The 12033-nt window shown below is 40.1% G+C and overlaps 1 protein-coding gene across 1 annotated transcript in view; it reads left to right on the forward strand.

Moving 5' to 3' along the window:
* The window catches only part of LOC311047708 (uncharacterized protein), a 43242-nt gene that overhangs the window by 30193 nt on the left and 1016 nt on the right, over positions 1 to 12033 (forward strand). Inside the window, exons 4-19 of the mRNA XM_084060523.1 lie at positions 4526 to 4609; positions 4736 to 4850; positions 5416 to 5590; positions 6051 to 6162; positions 6278 to 6384; positions 6678 to 6804; positions 7794 to 7914; positions 8059 to 8144; positions 8528 to 8664; positions 8817 to 8876; positions 9331 to 9394; positions 9498 to 9592; positions 9695 to 9823; positions 10997 to 11111; positions 11203 to 11340; positions 11520 to 11686. Coding sequence (XP_083916649.1) covers positions 4540 to 4609; positions 4736 to 4850; positions 5416 to 5590; positions 6051 to 6162; positions 6278 to 6384; positions 6678 to 6804; positions 7794 to 7914; positions 8059 to 8144; positions 8528 to 8664; positions 8817 to 8876; positions 9331 to 9394; positions 9498 to 9592; positions 9695 to 9823; positions 10997 to 11111; positions 11203 to 11340; positions 11520 to 11686 — 1818 coding nt within the window. The 5' untranslated portion in view covers positions 4526 to 4539. The remainder of the gene's footprint in view (positions 1 to 4525; positions 4610 to 4735; positions 4851 to 5415; positions 5591 to 6050; positions 6163 to 6277; positions 6385 to 6677; positions 6805 to 7793; positions 7915 to 8058; positions 8145 to 8527; positions 8665 to 8816; positions 8877 to 9330; positions 9395 to 9497; positions 9593 to 9694; positions 9824 to 10996; positions 11112 to 11202; positions 11341 to 11519; positions 11687 to 12033) is intronic.

Here is a 12033-nt window from a genome sequence, read left to right on the forward strand (position 1 = left end):
CTCGTGGTGCATGTTTTTCTCATGGGTCCACAGCCGACCACTGCAGCCGTCCACTGCACTCCCCGACACATACACAAACACATACTATACATAAATGCTCTCAAACACTTTTTCTAATTGTGTACGATGACGCTGTTGTATGTATAGCTCTACACATTATACACGGTTGAATTTTACACATTACACAATAACTACAATATGGTTGTAAGTTATTATCAGATATTCTGTCATGTGTCATGTGGTGTTGATAAGCTATGGAACACTAGCAATGGCTGACATGCCACACCAAGGTTCATGTTCCTTTATTAGCACCTTATTAGCAGATTAAATCTGTTGTGCACATGGGAGACTCAGCAATAGAGTTAAAAACAAGACATCACAGCAATACAGGTCAGACGACATGACAAGTACTCCTGCGAAGGTCATGACAAAGTACTTGCGCGCATGCGCACACACAGACACACACACACACACACACACACACACACACACACACACACACACACACACACACACACACACACACACACACACACACACACACACACACACACACACACACACACACACACACCATGTAGGGGTGAAGTAGGGGTAGTTTAGTAGTGCAATGCCTGCCTCACCACCTGTCTTACGTTTGTATCATTTTGACTTATGCAAACCCATAGCTTGAACATAAAGCATAAAGAGTCTTTTCAGAGACAACTGGTTCACTAAACAATGTATCTAGAAGTTCCAAAATCTTACAGCAGAGATCATGTTGGCAACAGTTGAAACGCTGGACTTGCCTAATAAGAGAACATACTGTAACTGTGGTTAAATCCAAACATTTATTTTTACATTCATGATTTGGATCAAGGCAACTCGTGGTATTTGAACTGAGACGTGTGCTGCCATAATGCTGCAGGCATTCAAATGCACCACATTCGACTCTGGTCAGGTTACACCGATCTGCCTCAATGTCTGCCTTAATGTCTTTGATTTAAGTGTTAATATTAAATGTATTGCAGCACAGGCCATAAGATACTCCATAGAAGCTAAGCTTTGATGATCAAACAGTAAATAGCTGATTTTCAGGCTTACTGTCATAAGCTTGGTCTTGGCTGGATTTGAGGCCGTTTTGTTTTCTGTCCTTGGATGGCAGCTGCTATCATTGATGTTAGGCTATAAGTTAATATATACTGTAACTTAAACTTAACCGCATTAACCATTGCATTCCTATTTTGGGCATGTCATTATAGGCTAAATAAAACAAATTGAACATTTTCACAAATCACATTTGTTATAAATAATAGATCCACAAGCTTATGCACCACAATGCAACACGTTGTGAGCTTGTAGATGTATAAAACAGGGCGTAACCACATGAACCATATTCTTGGGGAACTTTAGCCAAAAATTGCCGATATGCAAGCTTGTAGATCGTATATGTAAGGTTCAAAATGTTGCCCTATAGACAACATCCTAAAGTCAACTTCTTTCCAATCAACAAAGTGCATTTTACAAACGTACTAATATAAATTTGTCTACTGCTGCCCTCCAGTGATCATCAGGTGATATGACACAGTGGTTTGAAGTGGGCAGACTGGGCACTAGTGATGTACAGAGCAGCACCTGACTGCTAGTGTTTTCTCTAGGCTCTGTGCATAACTGTAGTTCAGGTTCATTTCACCATAGGTTCCTAACCTTCGGCAGCAGATTTTAACCTGGGTCTTTATGCAGTCTAATCTTATGTGACTTCTGTGTGTGTGTGTGTGTGTGTGTGTGTGTGTGTGTGTGTGTGTGTGTGTGTGTGTGTGTGTGTGTGTGTGTGTGTGTGTGTGTGTGTGTGTGTGTGTGTGTGTGTGTGTGTGTATGAGAATTCACCATCTGCTTCGATAAATGTTACAGTGACAACCTCACTCACATTCACAGCAGGCTTATACAGCTTATGCAGAGAAGAAGTTCATATTCTGGATGAAACCAATCAAAGTATGTGTGTGCATTATGATTTCAAGATCAGCAACCAGCTGAATTCGAACAGCAATAGGTAAGACTGTACCCATATACAGTTTACAATATACTGTATATTTAAACATAGAAAATGTAATATCTACATCAGCTCTGAACACTTAACATTATCTGTCTTTTACTGTATATAGCTCACATTATTGGATGGGATCGTGGTAGAACTCAGACATACATTTGCATTGTCAATCTTTAACTTAATTGCCTGAGCCAGACAATGGACACTATAGGATATGTTCTATTCCAGGTGAGTTTGACAACAATTTTGAAATATTATTTTAACTACAGTAGTACTGATAACTACTGAAGTGTGTGTTCTGTATAACATTTCTAATGTACAAACACAAATTATGGTATATATATCCTTCGATCCTACTAACTCATAATAACCATCAGCTGCCACAAGCGAACGTGGTGGTCCAAGAGAGAAAAGTATCATCATGAGTCCTCTTGTACAAAAACGTTATTATAAAGCTCTGGGCCTTCCTGGTGGCCAAAATGTGGTATTTCCGTGGTGGGCAAGTGTGGTATTGCAGTAGTCCTAGATCTGTTTAGACTCTGCGGGGTAGGAGTATTAAGCACTTTCTAGCAGATAGAATGGCACAGAGAATGAATTGAAAGATCCTTGGATAAGATGTCACCACACACCATACATGTGTGGAGACAAGCACATTTTCCCAAGAGAGGATGTCTGAGGATATCTAATACACATAGCATAAGACAAAGACCAGCAGATACAGTATGTATAACAACTCCAAATCCCCACCGTAAATGATTTCAATCCCCATGCAGTTACTGGGGAGACACATAAACTTGTCCCTCAGCCAGTTTGTCACAATGGCCATGGTAACACCACGTATTGTCCACCACTCATGCAGTACAATGACAACCGCCATGGCCATATGACACAATGTCAACACAGTAGAACAGACTTTAGCTTCTCACTAAGCATGGGGAGTTACAGAACAGGAAAATGCTCATAGCCTGGTGTGATATGTGGGCAGAAGTCACACTAAACTGGTATGAATCTTAAGCAGTTCTGAGTTCTCTAGATATTTAGTTTATGTATGTTGTTGATATTTTGATGTCAATGGATTTCACCCAGTGGGGACTACTTCCATAGGTTAAGACTGTGTAAACAAAAAGTTAGGGGGTCAAAGTTCAGTTTTCTGGTTAAAGTATCAGCAGTGCATTTGTGTCGCATTGCAGAAGGTAAGCGCTGATCTGCATTAGTGGAGACACACTTTTTTTAAATAATTCACTGTAGGCATTTTATACAATAGGAGTTAGAGCACTTTTATGCCAGGGAATTTATCAACGGGCCAATAATAGGTCCTCCTATTGAAATGTTGTTTTGAGAAATGTGTTAGTGTTTTCAAACGTGTAGCAAGACTACAAGACTATGCCTTTATAATAATCCTAAATACCTATATATGAGATGTTGTATATCATTTTGTAATTCTCTTCTTTTGATTTAATTTAGACGTAAGACTAAAAATCGCTTTTCCAACAAGTTGTTGGATTTCCTCTACTTGTCCAAACAATTAAGTCATGACTATTGTAATCCATTCTTGCAATTTAGTGCATAATGCATAAATGTCATGAAACAGGAAAAAGAGTGAGGCAAAAATTGTTTAAAAGGAGAGGGAAAACCCTCAGTTCTCTTAGCAGTGTTTCACATGTTGTGAACAACTCTGGAATGTGGGAGTTAGGTTCTTTTGAGAGTGACTCAAAAGGGGGGATTTGTCCCCCAGAAAGTGGGTGGTGCTGGGGCACCACCCCAGAGCAGAAAAATCTTCACAATGGCTGAGTTGGATTTCTGCCTTTGCAGTGACAGAAAACACACTGCAGGGTTTCGTACAACTGAGGAGCCTTGGTAAACTATTTTGGTTTTCCAAAAGGAAATTGAGGTAACTTTCTCACCTTCAACTAGTGCTGTACCCTGTTCTAACTTTTGAATAGGATATTCAGTTATTGCATGCATTTTTGTGCTTTCAAAAACAAAGTCTAACTCAGTGGTTAATTTTCATGTTTCATGAATTTGGCCACAGACCCCCATCTTAAAATATTTTGTGCCAGAGACCCCCATACAAGATTTGTGCTGTTAGAATGTTTCAAAAATATATACTTTCAACATTTGTCAAGATGTTTTGAAAACAGTAGATCTACAAACTCACAAGCTGAGCTTGTAGATCTACTATTTTTCAAATAGCCAATTATAGGGTTAAAGTCATTAAACAGATTTTTATGCTATTTTGCCTCCTGGAACGCCCTCAAGGACCCCCCCGGACCCCACTTTGAGAACCACTGTGGTCTAACTTAAAGCTATATGAACTCTGTTAGGTATAAAGGTATACTGATCTGCTAGGAGGCTTTACAACAACCTGGCCTGCTACAATGATGTGACAGCAGTGTGTGTCTACTGGTTGATTGGACAATAAGGAGCAGCTGACCATGTTTGTCAGGGCATATGTTTAACAGTGTTGGTTCAATGCTCTATTCTGTGTCTCCCTTGTAGGGTTAGAACCGAGGATGCTGAAAGTCTCTACGGATCTTCTGAGACGTGGAATTTCAACATTTCGAAGCAGATTGTGCAAACATGGTAAAGGTTTTCACTCAAAGGCAGACTATAAATCATTCTGTTTATACCATTATATTGTCAAACAAAAATGTCATGAATATTTCCCATTTCATGTCTCTCACTATTTGCCACAATGTTATTTCTTAGATGGACTCGTCAAAGTTCATCCATCTGTGTCACAGGCAGTGGCAGAGAACAGGCCAGTGGTAGCACTAGAGAGCACTATCATCACCCATGGCATGCCCTATCCACATAATCTGAGGTACCCAAACAATGCTGTTGTATGAACTGAAAATACCAGCTGCTGATACACTGATTTAAAGCTACAACAAATATGTTTTAGTTCCGTTATTTCCCTCCATTGTAGCTTCAGTCATTCATAACGATATTCATTCACATGGCCAAACAGCAGATAACCTTGTTCAATTTAAAGTTTATTTGTCATATGTAAAAAACACATTAAAACACTTCTGGGTTCATCACAGACTCAATGTTTACATATGATTATACAATATAATCACCATTCGTAACTATGCCCAATATATGCCCATTGGCTCTGTATATTTTTGTGGGAACGGAAAGATAAATGATTCTCTCTCTCTCTCTCGCTGTCACCCTGTTGTGCTATATGATTTGAGCTGTTGCCTATGTAAATTGCGCAGCCTTTTCTGGCAATAACAGATTTGTGTTTTTTTCCCCATCCAGATAGGGCCACACGCAGGTTCTCTTATCATCTCGTTGTTTGAATTGCACGAAAAGGAAAAAATTACCATTATCTTCTTCTTCATCTTCATCGTTTCATCACTATGGCCTATGCATCCTTTCAGCACAGCAAAGGAGGTGGAGGCCATAGTGCGGGCGGAGGGAGCCATTCCAGCCACAGTGGGGGTGATTCAGGGACGTGTCCATGTGGGTCTTTCATCAGAGGAGCTAGACCACCTGGCCCGAAACAAGACATCCCTCAAAATATCCCGTCGTGATCTGCCGTATGCTATTAGCAAGGTTACACTGAAACTCATTAAGCTTTGTGTCATTTTAATCACTTGAACCCTAGCGTCCCTATTCTGGGCATGTCATAATAGGCAAACATTTGGCAGAAATAGTCAGCATTCTGTGAAAATAGCACATCTTCAAGCTCACAATGGACTCCTAGACATTGCGACACCTTGTGAGCTTGTAGATCTGCTATTTTCTGTGAAGAGATTTGGTATAGCAGGAAAAAAGAAGGGGGCCTATATAGATTGATTGAATACTTTATTATTCAGACATGTAAACAGCACGAGGTACAGTAAGACATTTAGGCTAAAAGGATAACACAAAAAAGACCCCTGGGAGTCACTGTTTAATGACGTACATGGGGTTTAAGTGAGTCCACAACCCATTTATGCTGATGTGTGCCGCGTTCTAGTGCATGTACTGTATTCTTTATGCTGTTTGGGTTTTATATGTGCTTTATTTTCAGGGTCTGTCGGGAGGCACTACAGTGTCAGGCACCATGATTGCAGCACACAAAGCTGGCATACATGTTTTTGTAACGGGAGGCGTTGGAGGAGTGCACAGGGGTGGTGAGAACAGTAAGTTGACCAAGGAGGACATCACATCCATATTCATGGGGTTGAATTTGCTAATGCTTGTACAGAGGCATTTTGTTGCAGTATGTCTCTATCTAGTAAATGATCATTCCCCCAGGTCTGGATATTAGTGCAGATCTGACTGAGCTGGGCAGGACTCCAATCACAGTGGTCTCCGCTGGGGTGAAGTCCATTCTGGACATTGGCCGCACTCTGGAGTTCCTTGTAAGAATAAAAACAACGTTACTGTGCTACAATAATGTAGTTGGATGGACCTTTATTGATCCCAAGGGAAATTCTGCTATGACAACCGAATTTCCCTTGGGAATTGTCCGTCCGTCCGTCCGTCAGTCCATCTACTTTTGACTGCAAATTGTTCATGATTGATACATTTTTTTGATGACATTGAGTGTCAATTTGTACCTGCTATCATGATCATCATTATCCTGTATGACATTTGTTAGACGGTGATAAAAACTGAAAACTGATAACTTTTCCTGTCATGTATCTACTACCAGGAGACCCAGGGTGTGTGTGTGGCCACTTATGGACCGTCAAAGAATTTCCCAGCATTCTTCTCTCCACAAAGTGGATTCACTTCCCCATACAACATCTGCAATGCTGAGGAAGCGGCAGAACTCATTGGTAGATAAACCTCCTTGTGACTTTTGACACTCATGTGAAGAAACAGCACTTAACAATATGAGTATAATGAAACATACCTGCTACACATTGGTTGGTTGACATCTCTTTGGGCAGCGTACTGATCATTGGTTTCCTCTGAATTGAAATTATCCAAAACACCTTCATTTTGTGCAAGGTCCTTGCAACCGAAACTATAATGTGTTTATAATAAATTTCAATGCAGAGTTAACCAGTGTGCAAGGGATTTCATTTCTTCTTTCAAGTTTGCATTGTTATTTTTATTCCCTGCACCACAGTACCACAGGAGAGAAAAAGCAATTTGGTGTGCATGTTGCTTCTACTTATCTCGACTACAGATCATTCCTACGAAGTTTCATGAAAATCCAGCCAGTGATTTAGTTCGTTCACAGACAGATACAAGGACAAGAGCAATTGCTATTCATAGTATTCTGTCTCAGACATCTTGTTGGCAAACAGTAGGTGTTTGTAATAAAATGCCTTACTTTACTTTACTTTACTTTAACCACCTTAAAGCAGATGCGATGTTGGGCATGTCATTATAGGTGAAGATTTTCAATTTTTTTCATGTCCTTACAAGCTGTCTACTACTGTAGCTTGTAAGGTTGTATATCAGGTATTTTCGAATATCCGAAGTGTAATATATAGGGCTTATTGGAGGATTGGTTAAACTGTTTTGTCCCAGGAGGAAATTATCTTGGACACTTATACAGCAGCAGGTGATTATCATTTAATGACAACTATCACGTCCAATGAGCTGTGGCATTGAGCAATACTGTGTGGTAAAACCCATCATGAGAATACTATGATTACCCTGCTGCCGCACATTGCTGAAGGCAGGGTGATTCATTTGTTTACCTCAAAATGAAATCACAGGGCTGCTTCTGGTTCTCATTGCATAGACATAAATAATTAAACGTGCCCTCTCTGTGAAGCTACTTTATTCAATGTCTCTGTGTTGTGTCGTTCAGCTGGCTCTCTGTCTCTGGGTCTCCAGAGTGGTCTCTTGCTTGCGGTGCCCATCCCAGAGCAGCATGCAGCCACTGGCCAGCAGATAGAGGAAGCCATACAAACTGCTGTTGCAGAGGCCAGGTGAGGCAATTCAGGGAAGATCGTCTGAAGTTTTAGAGATAACAGCTTGAGAAGAGATCACGTGGTTACAAAGAAATTAACCAAGCACTGTAGACCATTTGGACTGTTCTTCTTCTCAAAATATTTCTCATTCATTTCCTCCAGTGTTAAAGGTATTACAGGAAGAGATGTGACGCCATTCATTCTTCAAAAGGTCAATGAGCTTACTGAAGGAAAGTCCCTTCATGCCAGTATCCTTCTTACATCTTGATGATCAGAGAAAAGTATTATAGCAGTCATAAACAGCCTGTGTTCTGAAGTAACAGCAGGTAGCTGAGCAGACAGTGTGTTGACCACATAATCACTAAATCCCCGGTATTATTCTGAGGACCTGTGTTGCATGTTCTTCTCTGCCTCTATTTCCTGTGTCTCTTCTATCCTATCATCTAAGTAAACACTTAGACCCAATACCCAAACTATATAATAATAAAACAGCAGTTTTGTGTGTAACATTACACATTGTGAGAGGAGGGCTGACAATGTTAGATCCTGACGGCCTCTGGAGATGCCTGTGTGACTAACATTGACCTAACTTGCAACTGATGAATTTAACCATAACCTGTCACGTTCAAAGACATAGCACTTATTCATAATAACGCAAAGGTGGGCAGCCAGATAGCCTGTGCGCTATCAAAACGAATGAATGACGAAAAGCTAAGGCACGCTGCTCCCTCCCGCCAAAGGCATGCTTCAGACTCCCATTCAAATATTGTAAGTATGAATAATCCACATGAACAATGAATGCTTTGTTGCATGGCGTAAGACGCACGTTCACAATCAAAAGATGTGTACATCTTATGTACATCCATGTATATTTTGCCTACTGTATTGTACAAGACGACACCTGTTATGAATTGTCACAGGTCGTCATCGGAGGAGTAAATGTGGATTTCCTTGCCAAAGGAAAAACAGAGAAGCTTGTGGTACGTGTACATATCGTCACTGTCAGGCAGAAACCTTGTATGTCCAAATACTTTTCTTTTCAGGAAAACAGAAAAAATGACCTGTGTTCCAATGGATCCAATGTAGTTATTATTTGGTCACAAGCTCTGGTTAACACTTTTCATTGGTTAAATATTTCCATAACCCACAGACACACTTTCAATCTGGCATCCCTGTTTTGGGCATGTCATTATAGGTGAAACATATCAAACATTTTCAAAAATAGCTAATAACCTCACAACCACATCGCATTGTGAGCTTGTAGATTGGCTATTTTCATTACTTTACTCACTGGCATAAGAAAAAGTATAAAATAGGGCATAAAGATGAAATATGGAGATACAAGGTTCCTTACCTGTTAGCCACACAACAGTAAATTATCTACAATACAAACGGATCATATAGGCCAAGTTGATCCAAATTATTTGTTTGCAGTTTGGGCAGACTAATCCAGGAAGTGTCTGTCAGTCATTTGGTGGCGTAGGACGTAACATTGCTGGTAAGACCTGATCTGATTATATCTGTGGCATTTTTCCTATCAATAAGGTGATATAAATTTAGATCATTTCATGTTCATTCCCATGATACTATTTTACTTCAAGACTCACTGAGCCGACTAGGCCACAAACCCCTGTTCATCTCTGCCATTGGGACTGACTCTCATAGTGATGCTGTTCTGAACCACTGTAAACACATGGTATGTGAGCGTAATCCGTTTTTTATTGTAACCAAGCAACATTATCAATCCCTTTAACTTATTATTTTGTGTTAAACTGTATTAATATCTTATTTGTGTAAGAACACTGATGGCGTGGCCAGACTTCAGGAGCAACGGACTGCCACGTACTGTGCTGTTATCACTGAGAGTGGTGAGCTGAGTCTCGGCCTGGGTGACATGGACATTCATCAGCGTATCACAGAGCAGTATGTGAGTATAGTGATAAGGAAAAGGCAACCTATATTTGTGTTTCAATAGCTCTTGTCGTATATTGGTCCATTGATCAGACAGGAAAAACACTATTCCATAACTATTCCCTGAGTGCAAGAAGAACAAGGATCCAGTTTAAAAGAGGGTTTGTCCACAGAAATGTATTTATTTCTATAGAAGTTGACACCTGCATTGCCAATCACAGAGTGTCAGTGTATCTGAATCACCAAAACATTGTACTTTATACAAACAGACATTTGACTTAGGACCTCCTCCCAGTCCTCCTTCTCGACCACTCATAAACAAGCTTTTAGAAACAAAAGGCTTCTTGGCCAGCCTTTCTCAGTCATCACAAGGAATTAGCATCCGCCTAGATTTAAACATGTGACAATTTACTTTAACCCTTATCTATAAAACTATACTTTTACACACGCTCATATTATGAAATCTTTGTTTAACATCTTATTAGCTTCAAATTAAGTCCACACACATTATACATTCACAATTGCAAACAGCAGTTAGAAATACAATGATTCAACAAAGACAACAGTTACTTTAAGACATAATATTTTCCTTAAATTACATTTCTCTTTGTTAACAACACAGGTAATAGTTATCAAGACTTTAATCATTTTAACTACACACTGCAGACCTAAGACTGAAGAATAATAAAAGTGTATATATTTTACTGTTTAGCCATCTTGACCTGGCTCCCATCACTACACATTTGCTGCCTGTGACCTATGCCCAGGAAGGAGTAATGATTGCTCTGATTAGTTTAAATGAATACAAAAGACTTCTTCTGATAATCAAGACAAGACAGAGGTTGTCAATGCCTCTGAACCAAGGAACAAAAGGTTTATCAAAATTACTGTTGTGCCTCTCACCTCTTACCTGGACTCTACAATGGCCAGGAACTCTGAACTGATTGCATTACAGCTGAGCCCACACAAAGTTGGGTGAAATCTCTCTCTGGCTTACATTATTTGACCAAAGGTCAAACTCAGTCCTAAATACAAACCTTCAAATATTTTACCAATTAAATGGAATATCATAGAAATACATGCTCTCATGTTTGAAATGCTACTTTTAGTTCTGGATATACCATACTCTCAATCTCTGAACTGTACAATTTATTTCTTTAACGTGTACCGTTAACATGTCTTCCTCCAGGTGTCCCAGTTTGAGTCGCAGCTTTCGTCAGCCTTTCTCGTGTGTCTGGACGGGAACATCCCCGTCTCCACTATTGACTATGTTTGTTCCATTGCCAAGAAGCATGGAATCAATGGTAATCGTGAAAAAGCAGAACGCCCGAATGCTGAACAGTAGTTTTCACTGATACCGTTTTTTTGATGCGATGTCATTTGTGTGTTTCACAGTTTGGTATGAGCCTACTGATAGTGATAAGGCCTGCAAGCCTTTCCTTTCAGAGGCCTGGAAGTCTCTGTCATACACATCCCCTAACCTTGCGGAGTTGTGTACAATGAACAAGACCCTGGGGCTCCCAACCCCTGAAGGTAAATAATACTCAAGATGTAATCAGAAAGCTAGTTGATCGTGGTTTAACACTCACTAGTCGCACGAACGCACGCACGCGCGCGCACACACATATACCATGCTATTTATTCACTGTTAAATAGTTACTTTATAGTTATATACTCTCGATGAGGATGTGTTCTTGCTTTGGGGGTGGCAGTGCTGCCAAGCTCCTTGAAGGAAGTACTGAGCTGTGCTCTGGCTCTCTCCCGCCCCCTGCTGGAGCATCTACATTGTCTGGTGGTCACACTGGGGGCCCAGGGAGTGTTGGTGTGTGGGGAGCATGACACTGGATCTGTCAATCTACAGCCAAGGAAACACAACAAGGTAAGGGTTAAAGTACGTTTGTGAATGATAAGATGTGTGTGTGTGTGTGTGTGTGTGTGTGTGTGTGTGTGTGTGTGTGTGTGTGTGTGTGTGTGTGTGTGTGTGTGTGTGTGTGTGTGTGTGTGTGTGTGTGTGTGTGTGTGTGTGTTATTTATATATACTGTATCTATATATAAATATAATATACAGTATTTAGTATATCCAGTATTTACTATATAGATGGAGAATTTACTTTATATAGAGAGTGAGAAAGAGAGTGAGACAGAGATAAGTATACAGTTTCTCAGTTACATGTTGCTTCATATTCATTCATTTACACACATTTATGCCTGATGAAGATGTATGAT

The sequence above is a fragment of the Gymnoscopelus microlampas genome (genome assembly GCF_963454915.1).
Source record: "Gymnoscopelus microlampas genome assembly, chromosome: 6".
Classification (NCBI taxonomy): domain Eukaryota; kingdom Metazoa; phylum Chordata; class Actinopteri; order Myctophiformes; family Myctophidae; genus Gymnoscopelus; species Gymnoscopelus microlampas.